Genomic DNA, 23,825 nt, shown 5'->3' with positions numbered 1-23,825 from the left:
ACAGCAATATGATCATAGGTTAGCCATATGATCATAGGTTTAAATGCCCTTTGAACTTTGTCTTGTACTAGAAAACCAGGGCTGGTTTAGCACAGCTATTTCTAAAAGGGAAGCCACACACAATAGCACCAGAATTTCCTGAGTACCCTCTTAGAAATGTCAAGTCACAAGTTACTCACAAACCTATTGAATTAATCTCTGCCAGTGAGGCTTTAACAAACCTTGTCAGTGATTATAATGCAGAAGCCCAAGCGAACAGTTATATCTAACACAAGTTGCATATGCAGAGAAATAAATATTCTGGCTTGTTGCAAACTTAGAAAATATTCTCTGTGGGGAGCCATGCTAAATTCTGCCATGTCAGAAACCCCGTGCTTAGGCTGGCCTCGAACTCATGATCCTCCTGCCTCCGCCTCCTTCAGCAAATCCTACCGGTGTGCACCACCATAACCGGCTATTCCCTTGCACCCAAAAGATTGCCATCGCTTTGCTTTCAGTGTGCCTTCTGTGAATTTTAAGGAGCCAATGAAGAGATATCATTGGCGGGTTTTGCCTCAGGGAATGGCTAACAGCCCCACCCTATGTCAGAAATTTGTAGCTACAGCTTTACAAAAGGTTAGAGAAAAAATACTGATTTATATATCATTCATTACTTGGATGATATACTTATTGCTGGAAAGGATGGACATGTGCTTTTGTGTTATGCTTTTATAGAGACCCAATTATCTTAGTCTGGTCTGTAAATAGCTCCTGAGAAAGTTCAAAAGGTTGACCCATATTCGTATTTGGGATTTTAGCTTTTTCCTTCTCAGATAAAACACCAAATAATCATATTGAGAGTGGATCATTTAAAGACTTTAAATTATTTTCAAAATATGTTTGGTGATATGAATTAGTTTAGACTTTATTTAAAATTAACACCTGGAGATTTGCAGCCCTTATTCAAAATCTTACAAGGAGATTCCTCTCCAAATTCACCCTGGGAGCTTACAGCTGAAGCTAGGAAAGCCTTGGCGTTAGTGGAAGAGGCTGTCTCCCATCAATCCATAACCTACATAGATTATGACAAGTCTCTAGGGTATATTGTCTTGGCCACTCAGGCCACGCCTAGCGCGGTGTTCTGGCAAGGTGCTCCTATTACGTGGGAACGTTTGCCATCTTCTTCCAATAAAGTAATAGTGCCTTATTATTTGGCTGTTGCAAAGTTGATTTATATAGGTCGAATGCAAGGAAGAAAGTATTTTGGTAAAGAACCATATTCTAAGGAACAGCAGAATTGGCTGTTTGCTAAGACAGATGATTGGTCATTGGCTTGTGCACAAATTTGTGGGTATACAGATAACGATTTTCCCTCTCATAGGCATGTTCTACATGTCCTTAGTTTCTCTCTGTACCACATCTGGGAGTTAATCCCAGAGGACTGGTCCCTAACCAACTTTGGCAAATGGATGTTACTCATATACCTGAATTTGGTAAGTTAAAATATGTTCGTGTGTCTAATAGATACATATTCTGGATATTTAATTGCTTCTCTCCAGTCCGAATAAGCCACAAAAAATGTGATTGCTCACTGTCTGTCTGCCTTTTCTTACACTGGTGTGCCTAAGACTATCAAGACAGATAATGGATCAGGGTATGTCAGCAAAGTTTTTCAAAATTTTGTGACTCTTTTTCCATAAAGCATATTACAGGTATCCTTTATAATCCTCAAGGACAAGGTATGGTGGAACGAGCTCATTCCACCATAAAAACCTATTTACAAAAAGTAAAGAAGGGGGAACTTTACCCTCAATCACCTAAAAATGCTTTGGGTCATGTTCTCTTTATTTTAAATTTTTTACTGCTTGATGCCAAAGGAAATTCTGCAGCTGATCAATTCTGGCACAGCAATACTCAGTCATCCTTCTCTAGAGTGAAGTGGAAGGATTCTTTAACTGGACAGTGGAATGGACCCAACCCTGTATTAATATGGCGTCGAGGCTCTGTGTTTCCTCACAGGAACATGACACTGCACGCTGGCTGCCTGAGAGGCTTGTGCGTCAAGTGGATGCTGGCATGATCCTGAGGTTGGAGGTGAAGCTTCATTGGACACTTAATCCTGATCCTCCTCTTCTTCAACCTACTTCCTGGGATAACGTATGTCAACAACACTCACTGTCTTATTTCCCTGTGTTTGAGGAGGAAAGGAGGACTCAAGTGTTCTGGTACCTATGAGGCATCCTCCTTAAGAACCTGACTCAACTTTGGAGTCGGTGCTTTGCAGGGACTCCTCTGGAATATTTTCCTTCTGGAAACCCAGATTTTAAGCTTTATAAGTATTTTTCCACCCTAATTGTTAGGGTCAGTTTCATCTGCAGAACTATGGAGAACTGAAAAGGGACTTGTGGTGTGCTGTTGAGTGATAAAATCTCTGTTATAATTCTGTTATTCTCATATCTACTATTGTTTTTGCCATTGCTTTACTAATATTGTTTATGCCTTAACTAGGAGATCAGTGATTTGAGATGACTGAGCAAGTTACAATGTCATGCTAGCCTTCCCTAGACTCCTAGTGAGTAGGATGCAGCTAGATTCACATTCGATATAATCTCTTTAGAATTAACAGTAATCTACAGCATGGAGTATCCTTGGTGGGGATGACAGGGCACGAAATTATAGCCTGTGCCTTCTGTCCTTTCTAACACAGCTCATGTCTCAGCAACTGGAAGGTCACAGGGTGCAGCCTAAGCATGAGATTTCTGACATGGCAGAACTTAGCACGGCTCCCCACAATTCTCCAAAGATTTCTTATTCTCAGAGGATTTTTAAATGTATTTTTTCAACCTGAGTAGATTTTTTTTTTTTTTTTTTTCGTTTTTCGAGACAGGGTCTCTCTATGTAGCCTTGGCTGTCCTAGACTTGCTTTGTAGACCAGGCTGGCCTTGAACTCACACCGATCCACCTGTCTCTGCCTCCTGAGTGATGGTATTAAAGGCGTGAGCCACCACCACCCGGCTTGAGTGGAATTATTAGTCAAGAATTTCGACGTATGTGTATGACAATATCATGAAAATAGTTTTTTAATCAAGAAGTTAAGACTCAAAAATATTTGCAAAATTTGCATACATAATTGTTTCCTTTGTAGACCGAGTCTAAGACTTTGACTCATAAAATTCATGAATCAAATACTACATTAAAAATAAAAATTTTAAAATTATTTTTCTTCAGATAAGAATATTATTTTTGCTTTGTTACCTATTAGAAAAGTGAGATTAAAATTACTTCAAAGTCTGGGACTGGAGAGGTGGCTCAGTGGTTAAGAGCACTGCCTGTTCTTCCAAAGTCCTGAGTTCAATTCCCAGCAACTACATGGTGGCTCATAAGCATCTATAATGAGATCTGATGCCCTCTTCTGGCATGCAGGTATAAATTCAGATAAAGCACTCATGTACATTAAATAAATAAATCTTAAAAATAAAATAAAATCACTTCAAGGTCTTTCTGATGGCTTTCAAGTATGTCTACTATTTGCACCATAAAACTATTGATAACAACTTTCTAAGTTATCTGACCTCTGGCTATAAATATAATTTAATTGCCTCTCTTTATATTATCTAGATTTAAAACACAAATTCCACAATTTTATATATTAACAAAAAGGGAGAAACACCAGATGTGGTGACACACACCTGTAATTCTAGTACCTAAAAGGCTGAGACAAGAGAATTTTAAGTTCAAAGCCCATCTGGGCTACACAGTAAAACACCTGCCTTAAATTAAAAAAAGAATGGAAATATGCTGAGAAAGAAAGAAATTGGGCATGGAAATAATTTTCCTAGTAGCCTTAAAGAAACAAATAAAACTATCTCTGGAATAACCATAACAAAAGGACTGAAAGACCTCTCTGATGAAAACTTTAAAACAGAAGAAACTGAAGAAGAAACCTGAAGATGGAAAGGCTTTCCATGCTAATAAATTGAAAAAAATTAATATTGTGAAATGGCTATTTTACCAATAGCAATATACAGATTCAATGCAATTCCAAGAAAAATTCCAATACCATTATTCAGAGAAACAGAAAAAAAAAATGTTAAGATACGTTTTGAAGCACAAATAATCTCAGACAAATAATCCTGAACAAAAATAGAAAGATTGACTGTATCACTATGCCCTTTCTCATAGTAAATCTCTCTGGGTACACATGTACATGCATGCACACATGTACACATGCACTAATTAAAATTTTATATAATAAAGTGAGACTGTTATGAGTCTCACATACATTTTAGAACTGAACATAATCTAAAAAGGGGGGAAAGGAGAAAAGGTTCCAATCTTATGTTGGCTTTTCTGCCCAAGTAAGCATAACTAAACAGTAAGTGAGAAAACAAAATAGGATAGAAAACAATGACCCTGAAATACAGCGACAGTAGAGCTTAATAGATGCTGAACATCATAGACTAATGGGAATTCAAAGGAATGAAGCATAGGTAGGTATTCAAATGGTCCTATAGGGTAAGAAATGGGACTTAAACATTGATGTAGGTGCCGGGGCCGCATATGGCAGGGTACCAGGAAGCCACGTGGATCACCAAAAACAGAAAATTGGGAAAAGTACTGAAGCTACCTAGAAAGGTGGGATGACTTTTGAAGGCAGTATCTGCCAATAATCAAAAAACAACATGAAAGTCAGGCTATGACCTAAAAGAAACTCAGTTACACATGAATTCTATTAAAAACAAACTGAACAGCATCATCTGATGAGGTCACATATCAGGTTTATTTAAATGGAAACAAGTATGACTTTTGTTTGTTTTTCAAGACAAGATTTCTCTATGTAACAGCCTTGGCTGTCCTGGACTCACTTTGTACACCAGGCTGGCCTTGAACTCAGAGATCCACCTGCCTCTGCCTCCTGAGTGCTGAGATTAAAAAGGTGCATCACCACTGCCCAGCTATTATGACTATTTTTTAAAAATAACAATATACTGTGCTTGTTTCTCTTCAGAGGACCAGGATCAGTTCCCATCACCCACAGGCACCCATATAAATGTGACATACACTCACACAGATACACACCTACACATAAACAGAAACAAAATCTTGAAATATATTTTTTAAACATCTACCCTGGAAGAATAACGTGTTAATGAGACCAATAACAACAAAAATAACAGTAAAAATAATATCCAGATGAGGCTCGTGAGAATTAATCTATCATAGAACAAAGGACGGGTACCCAGTACAGAATGAATGCATTATTGGAAAGAATTCCAACAGTGGCATCACGAACAGTTGTAAGCACACAGCTTCAGAGATAGACAAATAGATGGATTATAGAGAAAGATGGGGGCTAAAGGAAACAAACCCAATAAAGTTCCCAGAAACACTGAAAGTTCTCAAGTCTCTTTGATTTGAAGAGAATGACAGTCATGAAAGTGCATGGATTTGTCAGTTAATTTTTAAAACATTTAAATTTATGTTCGAAAATAACCACTTACAAACATTTTAGAGAGTAAAACAAATCCGACAGAATAATTACTCCTCTAACAAATCTATCTTAATTTCATTGGTTTAATTAACCTTTTCATACAGTGATTTCTTGATTTACTTTGTTATAATAGAAACCACTATATGGCTCCTAATACAGACAATTTGTTTTCAAAACAAAAGTTTCTCCAATTGTAATTATAATAGGCAAAACACTGACTGAACTCATCTTACCTCATCATATGATTTACATAGGCTTTGCTACAGCTAGTGTTGTATCTGCAAAAACTACAGTGGACATATGTAGGAAAATGGTTTGCGAAATCCTTTACTTCAGAAGAACACTCAATACACTCATGAACTCCTCGACGTAACCTTGTGGAAACACAAAAAAAATACTTAAAAACAAAAATCGTCAGAGAGAGGGATGTTACTAAATAGAATGCTGCTATACGTAAGATTAGCCTGGGCCTGTGCATCAGAAGTAAAGCATTACCTTAAGTTCCTCAATGCTGTGTTCACTTTACTTTTTTTATTACTATTAGACAAAGTGCTTTGTTTCTTCTGCATATTAGAGACTTTTGACCTGATTTTAGATTTAGTTCCGTTAGACTTGCTTTCATTAGGTTTACTGGGATTGTGTACAGTTGTACTCGGTGGACTTATATTCAATTTCGTGGGATTTTTAACAGTTATATTGTCAGTCCTTGGAGGTGAGAGCTGGAGGATAGAAGTGCTTGCACTGATGGAAGGTGTAACTGCAGATCCTGACTGAAGAGGTCCAACTGAAGCTCGAATAGTAACCTACAAAAATCATGACAAATACATACTATAAAAATTAATCACTACATAAAGTAAGCTGAATATTAAGTATTTTTCAAAGCACAGATAAACTGGGTGTAGTCATCTTTGTTTTAAATATTCAACCAATAAAATGAATTTGACTCTTAAATTATCTACTCATATCATAATCAGTTGCATGTTAACATTATTAATAAATAAGATTAATACAAATTATATGAATTTAAGGCCACATTTCATACTTATATTTACGCTCTGATATAACTAAAAGTTATTCCCAAACACAGAGCCCAAATTTTAAGTAATAAAGACTGAAAAAAAAAAAAAACAAACTTCTAAAAAGGCCTATTACCCTTTGAAGTTACTAGTATCAAACAAATCTCTACAGCAGGAGTGACTGGTTCTTTCTGGAGCACAGTGCCTAGCGTTTACACAGGGTTATTCCAATTCACTATACTATAAGGAGAATATAACATTTAAAAGTCTTTATAACAAGTAGTAAGGTTTATTAATTACTGTTTAGAAACATATTGTTACATCTGTGGTTTGACAATGAAAATGCAATCACCTACCAACATGTTCATTAATCACTTGACTACACTCTCCTCACATCTGAGGAACAGCCCATCATGAAGTTCTATTAACACAAGTGCTTGTGGAATATACAAAAACACTAGACCAAGAGTCAAAAAGCCGGAGTTAAATCAGCCTTCCCAGTTATATGATCTTGCAAAAATAACTGAATCTTAAGGTTTTTCCTACCTATCACATAGGGTAATACTAGCTATATATATATAGATTGATTGATAGATATATGATTACTGCTTATGAATTAAGTAATAGAATATATAAAAAGTACATTTAGAATCAGGTCATTCTAAGTTGCTAGAAAACATTTAGTATCATTAATGTTATTACTATTAATATGGGAAAAGGTGAGGGAGGACTGCACTGTTTCCGTTGGCATTCTACGTGTGTAGTCCAGCATGGGATGAATGAGGGCAGGGAAGGGTGCTGGCTAGCTCCTCTTGCCCTAATCTCCAGAGCATGGCTTTATATTATTAATCAATTTAAATAAAAAACATACCCACATTCAAAGGTAAGTACCCAAAGGCAAATATAAATGTTTTGGGGACTGTTTCACTTTGGATTATCGATGCCTCTGTTTTCCCTCCACTGGAGCAAATATTCAAGAGCTGACTGTATATAAAGAAGTCAGAGAAAACAGATGTATATAAGGCAAAAAGGGAACAGTAAATTACAATCATCAATTTACAGCCAGACAAATGTTTGCTCACAATGCTGTCCAGCAGCAGAATTTATTTCATTGAGAGTAGACTCAGAAATAACAACTTCAACAAGCATCTGAAAACCTGTGGCATTTAGGCACTCTAAAAGACGCTGGAGATACAAGATAAATTAAAGATACGATTCCTGACATAAAACACCTTAGTGTACAGCTATTAAAACTAATACATATACTACTAACTAGAAAAGCTCAAGTAGTCATATAATAATGAAATAACCCACTGGCCAAGGGAGTTTATTTAACGGCAATTTTAATGATGGGATACACCCAACACTGAACTCCAAACAAAGCTTAGATGGTTTTCTTTCTAAGCATTAAAACAAAAATCTAAAATTAGACAATAAAAATCAGAAGCCATTTTCTAACACATCTTGTTCCATAGATTAAACTAGGCAGGAGTTAGTTCTTGTAGACAAATGACAAAACACCATGCATTTGGACGCACTTTTGTTCCAGGGGGCAGTCCTTCTAGCTGCTTGGGCTTTACAAATGTTCGGTGATGTTGAGTCTTATGATCCATTTTCTCTTTGCATGTCAAAAACTGCAATCTGCATTTGGTGCACCGATGTATTCCCTTTTTCTATTAGAAAAGAGGAAAAATAATTTCTATAGTCATAAATCCTGCTCTAAGTTTAATTTTAATGATACTTTAGTACAATAAACAATATTAAAGAATCGTATTATTTTTAAAAAACTAGTATTGGATCTCAAAACTATCTGCTATGTGGTAATCAAACTTGCAAGTCCTGAGGAGTGAAGAGATGGTCAGTGGTTGAGAGCTTTAGCTTTCTATCCAGAGGACCTGGGTTGGATTGCCAGCACTCAAATGGTGGCTAACAACTGTCTGTAGCTCCAGTTCCAGGGTACCCAACAACCTCTTCTGGCCTCTGCAGGCAGCACTGGTGCACAGACACTCATGAATGCAAAACAACCATACATGTAAGATAAAAAGAAATAAATCTTTAGAACAAACAAGATTATAAAAGTTGCATAAACAGGTTTTAAGTCATGGCTAGCCTGGTCTACAGCATGAATCCAGGACAGCCAAGGCTGCACAGAGAAACCCTGTCTCGAAAAAGCCAACAAAAACAAACAAACAAAATAAAAAAACAGGTTTTAGTAAGAATCCTGTCAGATGTGGTGCCTGTGCCTTTAATCTCAGCACAAAGGAGACAGAGGCAGGTGGGCCTTTGTGAGTTTGAGATCCTTCTGGTCTACAGAGCGAGTTCCAGGAGAGCAAGACCTACCTACATAGTGAGTCCTAACAATTATGATATGAAGTCTTTTAGCTATATGGCAAGCATTTAAAGACCTAATACAGTAAACATCAGTTATACTATGTTTTTATGTAGAAGAAAATGTTATTTGGGGTGGGAGATGGCTTGGGAGTTAAGTGCTCATACTGCTCTTCCAGAGGACCCAAGTTCAATTTTCACCGTGTATGCACACCCACACACATACATATAATTTTTAAATGTTATTTTAAAAATTTTGCTATTTCCCATTGGTCTATAGGTAGATAAAATGACCCCTCTAGGACCAAATAAATTTAACGGGACATTAAAAATAAGTAAATAAAAGCAGTATTACTCAATAAACTCCTATAGTGACTCTAGCTCCAGGGAACCCAACAGAAGCCCTTTTCTGGCCTCCATAGGCACCAGGTACACACATATTATACAGACTTAGATAGAGGTAAAACACCCATAAACATTTTTAAAAGGTTTTAATTATTTTAAAAAGTATTTTTAAAAACCAGACAACTGTTACAGTGCTCAAAGCAATATGTAATAGTAAGATCTTATAGCTCCAGCTGCATCTTAAGATTACTTTAGAAGCATGATACATTAAATTTTTTTTCCACAGATGCCTGCAACACCAATCTATTTATTGTGTTCTTAAAGAGGAAGATTTAAAACAGAAAATAAGGCCAAGAATCAGAAACTAAACAGCAAGAAAGGCAGTTCAAATGAGTTGATTTCCCAGATACGTTTTTCTCTATAATCATTAATAACTCAGGATACAACTTTAAATATGCTCTACTCATGTACTAGCTCTATTACTATTACTATTATTATTACTATTGCTCTACATCCACCCTCTCAATTTAGATCTTTCTTTAATCTTTCCTGTAGTTTAGACTATGAAAATTCATTCATGTAACTGCTTAGGACAAAAATGATTACTCCCTGACACCCCATATACAATATATAATAAAACCTGTCAAGCACGCTTTCCTCTTGTTTTACATCCAACCAGCACAACCACACTGGCCTAAGACACTGATTTCACTATGATAAAAAACTTTCTTCCTCTTGTGTCTTTTGTTCCTATTCTTCTCACAAGATGAAGAGTTGAAGGCTAATCTAGGCTACACGAGATCTTCTCTCATAAAACAAGAAAACCAAAACTAAAACAACAGTGATATAAACTGGGTTGTTAGTGCTAAAATCAGCTGTAATAGCGGTTAGAGAAATGGCATGGTGACAACTATAATACAGCCTGCACACATAACCTATAGTCCCAGCTCTGAGTGGGGCAAAGATAGAAGAATCCCCTGGGCTCGCTGGCTTCTTGTGTAGCCTAGAAAGCCTCGGTTAAAGGAGTTACCCACCTCAAAGGCAAAAGCACAGCAACAGAAGAACTCACAATGCCGTCTTCTGGCCTCTGAGTGTGCACACCACCCATACACATTTATAAACATTACTATTACTTGACATAATGCAATCTTTTCAAGAAAAAAAAAAAAATCTAAGGTCCTCAAAACACTAAAAGCAGAGAACCAACTGCTCTCACTCAGTTTCAATTTTATCATCTTTCGTAAGTTATGCGTTCCAGTCTCCCATAAATATACATTGTAAATACACTGAAGGATTATTGATTCTTCTGATTAACAGCCTGTCCCCTATTTACTGCTGTCTATCCCACATGTACTCCAAACAAGCAAACAACAACAACAATAGCAACAACCTGTGGCAAGTTAAGACAACTCTAGTTGTGAAGACTTAATAAATTACACAGCTTAGTTGGGCATGGTGGCGCGTGCCTGTAATCCTAGTGCTCTGGGAAGCAGAAGCAGGGGGATCTCTGAGTTCGAGGCCAGCCTAGTCTACAAGTTGAGTCCAGGACAGCCACGGCCACACAGGGAAGCCCTGTCTTGAAAAACCCAAACAAACTATGGCTTATTATACAAGGTCCATACATCCTGATTATCACTCATTCCTATGTCTGTATCTCACTCTAAAACTATTTGAGCAAGCAAGATTAAAAGCCTCATAATGAATAAGCGATTTCCTTATATCTACTCTCTTTTTTAAAAACCCAAAGATGACACTCTGATTACATCCTGATTGCACCCACTATAGGTATGTGCAGGACGAAACTCTCCTAAATCTGTTTATAAAGATTCAATAATAGCTATCCCTCAAATAAAGGGCCTGGTGACCAGGTAAATTACAAAACGATACATCCTATATTTTTAAGCTCTGAGAAATCCTATTTTAAAAGACAAAACTCTTTAGTTTTGTAAACCTGGCATTTACTAAACTTACCAGTAACAAAATTTGAGGAAAATCCATGAAAAGAAATAATAGAACAATGTTTTAAGAAGATTCTAGAATAGAAGCTCTTGCTAGAACTTTGCAAAGATGTGTAAAATCACAGTCACAATACAACTGACATAAATTTATTGGAAAATTCTGCTTTTATGTCCTCTACCAATTAAACATACACGTTAGCCAGGTGCACATCTTTAATCCTAGCACTTGGGAGGCAGAAGCAGGTGGGTCTCTGGGAATTTGAGGCCAGCTGAGTCTACAGAGAATGTTCCAGCATAGCCACGCTACACAGAAAAAACAAAAAGCAAACCAAAGTAAAAACTCCATAGGTTAATCTCATGAACTGAAATAACAGAACCTGACAGATAAGTACGTAACAATGGGAAATACCTGGTGTGCAGACATAATGAAGTACAAATACAGAGAGCTGGCAAACCTGACAACACTCACCAGATCCAGTGCAAACATGGGTTTCTGATTCCAAAAAAGGATTGTTGCTAAACACAGCTTTCAGTACTGCAGCAACATTTTCAGTTTAAAGGATGATTTAATTGCTCCAGGAAAAGCACCAATAGCATCACCTCAAAACTGCATGAAAGGACTCAACTAATAGCGAGTTCCAGAAATGACATAGCTAAGCTAGCAAAGGTCATTCAGGAAACAAGCTATGCTCTGGCAGAGCTCAAATATCGACTGAAGACTGTTTCTTTTGTCACTTAACTATGAAACGTTACTGTAGGTCAGTAATGACAACATGACTTATCATAATACCAGAGGTCTGGACATGGGGAAAAACCCAAGACAAAGAGGAAAACAAGATTAAGAATTCTCTATCTTGATTCCTTCCCAGTTCAAACTCGTTTTTCCACCTCCCCTTAAGAGGGTACTTCAAAATCCTCCCCATGTCTACTGAGACCCTGAAGTGGCCAATCTTTCCCATACTCCATTTGCCTTCTGTTTTGTCTCAAACCCAAGCATCCTACTTCTTGCCATCTGTAAGACCTGTCACTACTTATAGACCAAGTGCCACTAGAAAAGAAGAAAGGACAAGAGTGGAACAAGTTTTACAAGTGGTTCAGTACACACTTTAAGCCATTTGGATGTGGAACAACTTCACTTCCTTTGAAGAACAAGTAATATTGTGAGTGATAATTAGGTAACATGAAAAGGTAGGAATCATTAACCTCACCTGGTGCTTCATGTAATGATGCATATAGGGTGTGGCAATTTTAATAACTTTGAGGCAGAATGGACATAGCAAATTCTTAGTGTTTTCATGAGATGTTCTAAAATGAGATTCTACATCAGAAAATATTGATGATCTATAACTGCAAACCTAGAAATAAAAAGGTTATATTTATTTTTTTTCCTTTTTTTATCATTAATTTATTCAAATTACATCTCAGTTGTTAGCCCATCCCTTGTATCCTCCCATTCCTCCCTCCCTCCCGCTTCCCCTCCTACTCCCCTCCCCTATGTCTGTGACTGAGGGGGACCTCCTCCCCCTGTATATGCTCATAGGGTATCGAGTCTCTTCTTGGTGACCTATTATCCTCCCTCTGAGTGCCACGAGGCGTCCCCATCCAAGGGACATGGTCAAATATGGGGCACCAGAGTTTGTGTGAAAGTCAGATCTCCTTCTCCACTTAACGGTGGAGAATGTCCTGTCCATCAGCTAGTCTGGGTAGGGGTTCGAAGTTTACTGCCTATATTTTCCTTGGCTGGTGCCATAGTTTGAGGAGGACCCCAGGGCCCAGACCCGCCTGTAGTTTTCCAGGACCCTCTGGATCCTTCTATTTCCTCATTCTCCCAGGTTTCTCACACCTAAAGTCTCAATAGGATGTCCTCCCCTCTGACCCACTTTCCTGGTAGGTAAAGTTTTTCATGAGGTAAAAAGGTTATATTTAAACGGAAAGTTTGTAACTGATTTGCAACTACAGAATAACAATGATGGATCATTTCTTAGATTGTACACTACCAATCCAGCTCTAATGCCTATGCTTAAAGAAGCTCACTGATGTAGACACCAGAATGCAGAAAAAGGTGACCCTTTAGAGCTAAAGACTGCTTCCAAAATATAATAATAGGTACCCTCATTTTTAATGGATCATTTCTCTATCACCCCATCCTGTCTTGAATTTTAAAGCTCTGGGACCTTCTGTCCTATAAAATACTTTATTTCTACATAAAACTCGCAGTCAGATTATAAATATCACCTCCAAACTATGATAGTGGCAATTCACCTTTCTCTTTCTTTCCCATTCCTTCGAATTCTGAGGAAATCCTTGTTCCAAAGCACTTGACAGAGCACTGCACAACTAAGCCTCTGTGCGCTGGTCATAGGGCCACCTACTCTTTCTTTCTGGGTAAGGCAAATCCACATCTGTATTTTGGTTAGGGCTCTTTGGCTTTCTAGTGATTGAAAGCAAACAGCAGCCTCGGGCCACATCTAGTTCACTGTCTTCCCCTCATATAACATAGGAGTTATGCCAAGAGACTTTACACTAGTAAATTAAGTAGAATGGACTTTAATTTTAGTTACCACTTTTACCTCCATGGCAAAAAAGCCCATCAATATAGTTCACTACACATGAAAATGATATGAAATTCAAAATTAAGTTCCTAAAGTTTTATTAGAACACAGACATCCATTCACTCTCTTACTGTCATTACTGACTTGTCACAATGGGAGAACTGACTTTTGATCCCTTAACTAAAAGAAAAAATTGCTAACAATTTATCCAATACCTAAAAATCTTAACACAAAACAACAAACACACAGTTAGTAACTGGAAAACATGGAGGTACCTGGCAGATGTATGGCATTTCACCAGGTTTATGATTATCTTTCATATGTTGTAAAAGAATCTGTTCAGTTTCAAACGATAGCTCGCAGATTTTACAAATGGCTATAAATGGGAGGAAAAAAGTTATTACAAAATTTTAATACCTAAATATAAAGCCTCATTTTGGGTAATAGTCCCAACAAGTGTATCAGCAAAAGTGGCAGTAGTAGAGGTAGTGTAGTCACATATATATACGTAACTCTGTGCAATTCCTCTTTTAGCACTACCATGAAGACATGCCTGCTATCCTATTGTCTCAGTAACAAATAGCCTGCCTGGATTCATGCAGCTATACAAAGACACACATCTGGGATTTAAACTGAAGCTATTGGATTAAGTCAGCATTTTCAATTTCCCCCCCCAAAGTTCAAAGTCTTGTTTCTATAACAGCCTTTTCAAGATGGCGAAGGTTCAATAGTCAAAAACCAGGACTATCTGACACTGAAATACACTGTAACTCACTGGAGAACTCATGAGGTGTGTGTGTGCTCTCAATATGGCACTGCAGCTGGAAGGGAGTGGGGAACTGGCGGTAGCAGTGCTGGCAAGTGGTGTGCTTTTCCCAGCTCTCACTGCTCTGCTTCTCAAGTTCCAAATGATGCTTCATATGGTTCATAAACCTGTAAAGGATTGTCAACAGGTGCAAAGATTCAAGTTATAAAAAAACTCAAAGAAAATCTCACCAATATTTTTGACACACTTTTAAAAAAGATGGATATTACTCAAAATATAGGAGTCTTCAATTTCTCCAGGAAAGTGCAAGTTCTAAACAATGACTTGAAGTGGCTAAGTAGACACTTTTTCATCTTTGTTTTTAAATGTCCCTAGTTTCAGATGGCTGTTTTTAGATAACGTAACAGGCATATACAATAACATAACATAGCATTTACATACCCTGTCAATGTAATGCTTAAAGAAAGAGAGCCCTATCAGCAAGAGCAGCTCATCACGGAGAAGCCCTTTATGCCCTGAAGATATAAGATACATTCTAGCTACTAGCATTTTTACTTGTATCTTTGTATTTACTTACTTACTTATTTATTTATTTATTTATTTATTTATTTATTTTTGTTTTTTCGAGACAGGGTTCCTCTGAGTAGTCTTGACTGTCCTGGACTCACTCTGTAGACCAGGCTGGCCTTGAACTCACAGCGATCCTCCTGCCTCTGCCTCCCAAATGCTGGGATTAAAGGCGTGCACCACCACCGCCTGGCTGTATCTTTGTTTTTAAATGCATATAATAGCAGTTTTAATGCCTACAATTACCAGAACGTTTCACTTAGTGACACTGTTTACTGCTAGATAAACTGTTCATTTTAACTTACAGACTGTGCCCTTTGCAAAGCAATCTCCATTCTCCACTTCTGCACTTGGCTATTGCAGCATCCCTACAAGACTTCCTGTGACCCTGAGTGCAGGGTGTGGTATAAATGGGAATACCTATTTAAAAGAGCTCACTGAAGCTTTTGGCCAAATTAATTAAGTAATATTACTTGATCAAAATAATTTTTAGACTGGGTCAACTATTAACAAAATTATTCAGTTGGAGGCTTCAAAGCATATATCCACAGAACCCAATGAAAATGTTATCAGTCCAGAGAAGAGGCATCATGAAGGCTATGACATCAATCTCCTTTTCCTATCTCTAAAGAACAGGATCTCCTCAGAGCAAGTTGTAATATACTTTGAAATAGCTTTTCTTCCTTTGGTTTTAAAACTACCCTACAAACTCCTACAGAAAATTCTAGTCTTAGTTAAATATTTACATATAGGTAAAATAGTGTGAGTCATTAAATTTTCAGCTTACACCTTGAAGCACTGAGGTATATTGCTTATATAAAGTAATACATGAACTAGCCAGTTGATTTCTCTCAATGTTTACAAGACCTAATTGAAATGCATAGTTCGCAAATATATAGGAAGGGGGTTGGGGGAGAAGGCAAATTTCTCACAATGACCTGTTTTTAGTGACACTAACCAATAGGGCAGAAAACAGTAATGAAAAACATGTATGGGAAGACAACAGAATTAGATATGCTTCATACCATTATATAAATTATAAACAACTGCAAGGTCAGGCACAGTGGCATTCACCTGTCCTAGCACTTGAGAGCCAAAGGAAGGCAGATTTCTCTGAGTTGTTGCTTATCTCAAAAAACAAAAGCAAAATAACAAAAACCGATTTGCCTTCTCAAATTTTACTGACAAAAATTAGGGCAAAATACTATAATTCCTTTGGTCATGAGGTATTTACCCCACTAAGGATACATTTCCCAAGAAATAGTTTTCTATGTTCAGCTTCTGTATGTTACTAAAGACAATAGGCTTAAACTTTCTAAATATTCTAATAATATAAGTATATAGAACAAATGTCCTGAAATAATTCCTAGAAAAAGTTACTTTTCATGTTGAATATTAAATGGGCTAATCTTAAAAGTAAAAGGCAAAAACACGTACACTAAAATAAATAGCAGTTCATAAGGAGTGAAGAAGGGAACCCACTTATACCCTGCACCCTATCTCCTGACTCCAATGCTACTTCAGTGTTCCATCCAAAGCACAAGTCTTGCACCATCAGCTCATGAAGGAGGTGAAGTAGTGTAAGGGCTTTGGAAGACACAAAGAGACCTGTGAGCGTGACTGCAGCAGCAAGCACTCACGACAGAAAAACGAATGAGCTCCTGGGCCCAACTGCTGGTGTGAGACATGCTCCTCCACAGGACTGTTAGTGAATGGAGAAGACATGCATGTTAAGTGTATTTGTATATAGCATCATCTTTTAATTCATTTTTGAGAGTTGAGTTTTCTTTATGTTTTAATTTATTCTCACTCTTTCCCCAAACTTGCCCCACATCTACTCCTGAAGTGCAACCTATCTAAAAGAAGTACACTCATGTCTGTAACTTACTTTAAAAATAAGTTTTAATCAAAAGCTTAACTAACTTCTAAAAATTAGATTGCTTAAAAAATAAAAACAAGCACTAACAAAGGACCATGCATGATGAGGACCTAGACCCTCTGCTCAGACGTAGCCAATACGCAGCAGTCTCCTTGTGCGCCCCATAATATGGGGAGTAGAGGCTACTTCTGTCACGTACTCTGGTCCCGCAGGTGGGGCAGCCTTGCCAGGCCATAGAGGATAAGGATAAGTCTAGATGAGACTGGATAGGCTGAGGTCAGGTGTTAGGGGAGGAGGGCTCCCCTTTCTGAGGACTAGGGGAGGGAGGAGGGGGATATAAGGGAGTGAGGGCGGGGCCTGGAGGTGATGAGGGAGGGGGCTGCAATCGGCAGGTAAAGTGAATAAATTTAAAAAAACAAAACAAAAAAAGCAAAAATCAATCAATCAACCAACATAATAAAACAAAGCCAGGCGGTGGTGACGCACGCCTTTAATCCCAGCACTTGGGAGGCAGAGGCAGGTGGATCTCTGTGAGTTTAAGTCCAGCCTGGTCTACAAAGCCAGTCCAGGACAGCCAGAGTGACAAAGAGAAACCCTGTCTTGAAAAACCAAAAAAAAAACAAAAAAAAAAAGGGGGGGGAGACAATAAAATATATATAGTAAAGAATTATGGGCAGAAGCAAGGTGGCAAGAATCCAATGTTAAAATTTTTATGAATATTTGAAAATTTTTAATAAAAAAGGTAGGAAAACATTGTATCTAACAAAACACTCATTTCAGATGCTATAATAAATGAAAATCATCAGTCAATGACTTCTTGTTCTTACAGGTGGTATTTTGGTAACATATGGCACTCAAAGATTACAAAGTATAAATTTCTAAAATTTAAAACACTTGTATATATAATTTTAAAAATTCCACTGAGAATGAAATACCTAGTTTTTATCTAAATTTAAGAATTAAGGCCGGGCGGGGTGGCACACACCTTTAATCACAGCACTGGGGAGACAGAGACAGGCAGGTTTCTGTGAGTTCGAGGACAGCCTGGTTTACACAGTGAGTCCAGGACAGCCAGAACTACAGAAGAAGCCCTGTCTCAAAAAACCAAAAACAAGAAAAAAACATTTTTTTTAATTAAGACAGACTTGTCTCCTGAAATTAGTACATCTCTAAAAAATATTACATTTCCCATAAGATAAATATTATAAAGATGACAAATATAAAGTGGAAGACTTGAGCATCAAATAGTACTGACAAGGAGGAAGTCAATCTGGGAACTTCTAGAGAAGTGTTTTTTGTATTGTGAAAGAATTATTCAAAGATATAAGAAAATTAAAATACACAATTAAATTCTTAGATCACTATTAAAAGACAAAATAGGTTCGTTTTATTCCAAATTAAAATAATCTCTATCCTTTCTTAAGCCATATGAAAGAAAGACAAAGCAGCAGATTTAAGGGGAGAATCTGAAAATACAAAAACGAGAAAGTATTGAAGTTGCTTATCTAGAATAGCAAGAGAGCATATGATAAAGACACAACTTTCATTGAAATAAGCACACACATTTACATACCTAATATTATTTTTAAGAACTTTCAAGCAACTGAAGCATTTAAAGGTTGTGTGAGTCTTCTGTTCTTCCTGGACATCTCCTTCATGTTTTCCATAATAAAAATCATTAACTAACATGATCAATTTTCCTTTCTCTGAATCAAGAGTTTTAGCTTCATTTGCTGTATTTGAAACATCTGTTTTAGTCAATCCCAAAAAGTTATTTATCATGTCTGGACAACAATACTAAAAGAGAAAAAAAAGATGCCTTATTTATTACAAAATAACAACAAAAAAATTATGTTTTCAATGAAGCCCAAACCACGTCAAACTATGCTTGGTAAGATAGTGAAAGTCTACAGTGAATACTCTAAAAAGTTTAGAAAAGTAAACATCTTCTCAAAGTAGATTGTTTATTTGTTTATATATGTTATGCATGGGCATGTGCGTGCACAGTGCACTTGTGGAGGTCAGAGGACAACCTGCGCACGTTGATTCTTTTCTTCCACCATGTGGGTTCCAGGGATTGAACTCAAGTTGTTAAGTTTGGCAGCAAACACCTTTAACAGCTGAGCCATTTTGCCAGCCCATAAACATTATCTTAATAAAACAAAAATTTAAAAAGAGATGAAAAAAGCCTTAAGATGAGGACTTGGCTATTTAAATGTTTCCTATTCAATCTGCCTGCTTAGATACATGTTTAATAGTCATTTGTGTCTTAAGCAAAAATCATTCATTTCATAACTATGTCAACAGCACAAGGAGGATAGTGAGTGCTACATGCTTTGATGAATCAGGGTTTATGAGAACGTCTAAGTTAAAAGTAGGCTTTTATACAGCCAAACTGCCACTCCCTAGATTCACAGTACTAGAAAATGTTTGGGACACAAAGACAAATGCATCTGGTACATCTTAGAATCCAGAATGTTAAAAATATTTGAAGAAGAAATTTACTTCACAATACAAGTTGTCACATAAGCTGGTTGTACTATAAAATTTTCCATATAAGCTTCCGAAAATCATAAATGAGTATATACCATGTGTATCTTTCTGGGTCTGAGTTAACTCACTCAGGATGATCATTTCTAGCTCCATTCATTTGCCTGCAAATTTCAGGATTTCCTTGTTTTTAAAAGCTGAGCAGTATTCCATAGTGTAAGTGTATCACAGTTTCTTTATCCATTCTTCTACTGAGGGACACTTAGGCTGTTTCCATGTTCTGGCTATTATGAATAAGGCTGCTATGAACATGGTTGAGCATATGTCCCTGGTGTGTGGTGGAGCATCTTTTGGTTTATAATTGGACACTAGTCCAACAACAGAGATGTTCCCTGAAAGTCTTCACTTAGCAGGAGATTGGGATACTGGGACTTCCTATTGGGACTCCAGGTGAGAGAGGTAAGGGAGAATGGGGAAACAGAAGGATCCAGAGGGTCCTAGAAACCTACAGGAAGACCATTAAGGATAGCGGATCTGGATTTGGGGGGAGGGGGTGGTCTGCTCAAACTACTGTACCAACCAAGGACAATGCATGCAGTAAACCTAGAACCCCTATCCAGATCTAGCCAGTGGACAGGACATTCTCCACAGCTGGGTGGAGAGAAGGGACTGACTGACATGAACTCTGGTGTCCCCTATTTGACTACTTTCCCTTGAGGAGACCTGGTGGCACTCAGAGAAAGAATAAGCAGGCTACCAAGATGAGATCTGATAGGCTGTGGTCATATGGTGGAGGAGGAGGTCCCCATCTGTCACAGACCTAGTGGAGGAGAATAGGATGAAAGAGGGAGGGAGGGGGGAACGGGAAGATACAAGTGAGGGGATAACAACTGAGATGCAATCTGAATAAATTTTTTTAAAAAAAAGCTTTTTAAAATCAAGATATAAGTAATTTATTTATTGTACATAATTTTTAAATGAGTTTGGTTTTTTTTGTGTGGTTTTTTTTTGTTTTGTTTTGTTTTTTAAGGGCAATCTTATATAAGAAAATCTATAAGAGCTCATTAAAATGGCAATTCTGGGGACTGCTTCAGACCACCTAAACTGCAATGTCTACAGGAGGCCTAAGAAGTTTTTTGTTTGTTTTTTTAACAAGAAACATAAGTAATTCTTTTATAACATAAATGCTTAAATGTGCTAAGTAAGCATATGAAATGAAACATAAATTATTCCCTGCTTTGATTACAACATCCACCTCCTCTTCTGTCCAATGTGAGTCTTCTGATCATTATCACCCTCTCTACCTGAGGAATTGTCACCTAGTCCTTAGCCCAACTCCCTTACCCCATAGACCCTGACCAGTTAGTGCCCTGGATTCCTGGAATGCCTCCCACGCTACTGAGGCAGTACTGTAAGCCCCTGGCCACCCACTCTGGAAATACCCCCTCAGGGTTCTATATAACTCTCTTTCACCACAAATAAAACTGATCTGCCTCCCAGCAGCTGATCCCAGAAAGTTACTTCTGGGCTCACAGGTAAAGGAAGCCCCAGTTCTTCTCTTCTGCTCCCCTGTTTCTGAGGACCAGGTGGCCAACAGCCCAAGGAATGAGGGAGAACACCAGTACCACATGTGTGTAGTTCCCCTAGAGGTCAGATTAGAGTGTCTGGCTCCCCCCGGAACTGGAGTCCTGTAAGTGCTGAGAACCAAATGAAGGTCCTCTGTAAGAGAAGCCAAATGCTTTAACCACTCATCTCTCTCTCTGGCCCCTAAACCTTTTTGCGGGGTAGCGGACAGAACTGGCATTTTTGTTAAGTTATAACATGATACACTGACTCATGTTTACATTGAGTAATGATCAAATAGCAGTAATTATTACATCCATTACCTCTTTGGGGGGGGGGGTGGTTCAAGACAGGGTTTCTCTGTGTAGTCCTGGCTGTCCTGGACTTACTTTGTCCTCACAAACTTGAATTCACAAAGATCTGCCTCCTGAGTGCTGGGATTAAAGGCATGTACTACCATACCTGGCTGAATTTCAGTTTTAAAAGGTCATATTTCTCCTTTTTAAACTACCTTCAGTCATGATGTTTTTATCACAGCAATAGAAAGTCAATTAGGCCAAGAAGATCAGATGGTATGATACAATTTGTACACATAATAGACGAAAAATTTGACATTGATCTGTAAACACACACACACACACACACACAAAGAAAGAATATATAAAGCAAACTAAAATGAAGTTATTCTCTTTGAGAGTCAACTTATAAACCAGGCAAGTATGAGTTGGGGCCAGATTCCTCACTGCGTCCTTGTGTAGGCCTTTATGAGTCACATGATTGTAACACGTAGTTAAAAATGAGTAAGAATAACTGATGTGCTCCTTTCTCCTCTCAGTCTCTAATAACAAATGCATAAAGCATTTCTTCGTCCTTTTTTTTTTTCTTTTTACACTCAGTAACTTTGATTAGTTTTATAAGTTTATAGTTTCATAGTTTGATGAGTTTTATGAATGAGGGGTTATTTTCAGGAGTATAGGCAACTTAACCAGTAGCTACATCACTGACAAGAATGTCTCTCCTTTCTCCATCAACTGCCAGTGAGTTCCTCCTGCTTCTGTTTGTTTTTGAAAATAATGAATTAAAAATGGCCAGTTTCTGAAGTAGCAGGAATTCTTCCTACATTACATCATTGCTACTTAATTCTTTTCTTTCATTCCTTTCTTTTTGTACTCTATTTTTCTTATCTTCCTCTGCCTTCCTGCCATTGACAGTAGGAACAAGGAGATTATAAAACACTCTACAAAGGCACAGCAGAGCACAGTAAAAGCTGATATTTGAAGAACAGTGTTACTCTTCATACTTTATAAATACTTTGAAAATTAAAATCTAAGCCAAAAGCTTCCTACTCCAAAAATATCTTATACTAATTTATAATGATTATGTAAACTATACTCTGGACTGTACCAAATCAATTATTTTATATGAAAAACATGAGCATTTAAAGTTTATGTCTGAATAATAACAATATGCATAACTTATTTTGTTATCTAATGTGGAATGCATGTATCAACATGTACATAAACTAAAAATTTTAAGATAAAAAAGATTAAATTTACACTAAAATGTTTTACAAATCTGAATATGATTTAAGAAATGTATTGTGTTTAAAATCAGAATACAACAAACATATATTGTAAATGTATGAAATAATAAATTTTACTATCGTAAGGGTCATTTTGAATATAAATGTTCACCTAAGCTTTATGTATGTATCCAATAAGAGAATATTTCATTCCTAGTATATCAGGACAACCATCCTTCACTATAAACCGGTCATTAGTATTTTAGGGATTTTTAAACTATTCAAATTAGATTTCGAAAAGATTTACCGTCATGTGATTTTTCAGCGGATCCAAAAGATTGAAGTGAATATTACACTTAGGACATGCTCTTGGAAAAGTCGTTCCATTTTTAGACTGATTTGATGAGCAATTTGCACCTAAAATAAATTCAGATCAATTATAAAACATCACTTTTCAGCATTTTTAATTTATTTACAAAACAAAAATATTGTAATAATTACTTGGTGCATACACACATGTATATGAATGTCACACTTGTGTTGGTACCCATGGGTACCAGACAACAATGTCAGGTGCCCTGGAGCTGGACTTAGCTAGTAGTTGTACACCACTTGATGTGAGTGCTGAGAATCAAACCCAGATTCTCTGCAAAAGTGTCTTTTTGTTTGTTTGTTTGTTTGTTTGTTTGACAGGGTTTCTCTGTGTAGCCTTGGCTGTCCTGGGCTCACTTTGTGGAGACTAGGGTGGCATCAAACTCAGAGATTCACCTGCCTCTGCCTCCCACATTTCTGCAAAAGTTTTAAGTGTTCTTAACCAATAAGCCACTGCCTAGCCCCCAAATCCAATATTTTTTAACTTAAATAAACACTGTTGGCTTCTTAATTTGTAACAACTTGCAAAACTTATCTTTAAATACTACAGTAATTTACTCTTTGCCTACCAGAAAAAGAAATTACTTATTTCCTTTTTACCTTGCGATGGCACCACCTGCAAAGACATCACTGACGAAGACTTCCCTGAAGAGACCACAGGAGAGGCATCTGTTCCAGAAATATGTTCAGTGGGTTTAGGCTTTTTGGGGTTAACACTGTTTATGTCAGAACCAGAAGGGCGTTTTGATGAAAATGAGCTTTCATTCAAACCTAAATTGATTTAAACAGTGGGGAAAAGATTTTATAATATTATAAAATACTACTCATAACTAGTTAAGTCTAAGTATGTGGAAGCTAAAATATATGATACAATTGAACTATACTATACCAGTGATAAAAATTAAATAATATTGCTAGGCTTGGTGACACACACCTTTAATTCCAGTAATTGGGAAGCAGAGGCAGGCAGAGCTCTGTCAATTTGAGAACAGCCTAG

General features: G+C 37.2%; 1 protein-coding gene across 5 annotated transcripts in view; it reads right to left on the bottom strand.

The window, feature by feature from the left end:
• The window catches only part of Znf280d (zinc finger protein 280D), an 88,016-nt gene that overhangs the window by 29,422 nt on the left and 34,769 nt on the right, over window positions 1–23,825 (bottom strand). For all 5 annotated transcript variants that reach the window (XM_051140536.1, XM_051140537.1, XM_051140539.1 and 2 more), the window contains exons 9-17: window positions 23,429–23,599; window positions 22,764–22,873; window positions 18,455–18,678; window positions 14,445–14,602; window positions 13,945–14,045; window positions 12,326–12,472; window positions 8,025–8,159; window positions 5,966–6,273; window positions 5,704–5,844 (exon numbers count right to left, since the gene is read on the bottom strand). In XM_051140536.1, the coding sequence (XP_050996493.1) occupies window positions 5,704–5,844; window positions 5,966–6,273; window positions 8,025–8,159; window positions 12,326–12,472; window positions 13,945–14,045; window positions 14,445–14,602; window positions 18,455–18,678; window positions 22,764–22,873; window positions 23,429–23,599 (1,495 nt within the window). The remainder of the gene's footprint in view (window positions 1–5,703; window positions 5,845–5,965; window positions 6,274–8,024; window positions 8,160–12,325; window positions 12,473–13,944; window positions 14,046–14,444; window positions 14,603–18,454; window positions 18,679–22,763; window positions 22,874–23,428; window positions 23,600–23,825) is intronic.

Source organism: Acomys russatus, chromosome 32 (assembly GCF_903995435.1).
Source record: "Acomys russatus chromosome 32, mAcoRus1.1, whole genome shotgun sequence".
NCBI lineage: Eukaryota > Metazoa > Chordata > Mammalia > Rodentia > Muridae > Acomys > Acomys russatus.
Note: the sequence above shows the minus strand (reverse complement) of the source record. Positions and strands in the feature narration are given on the sequence as shown.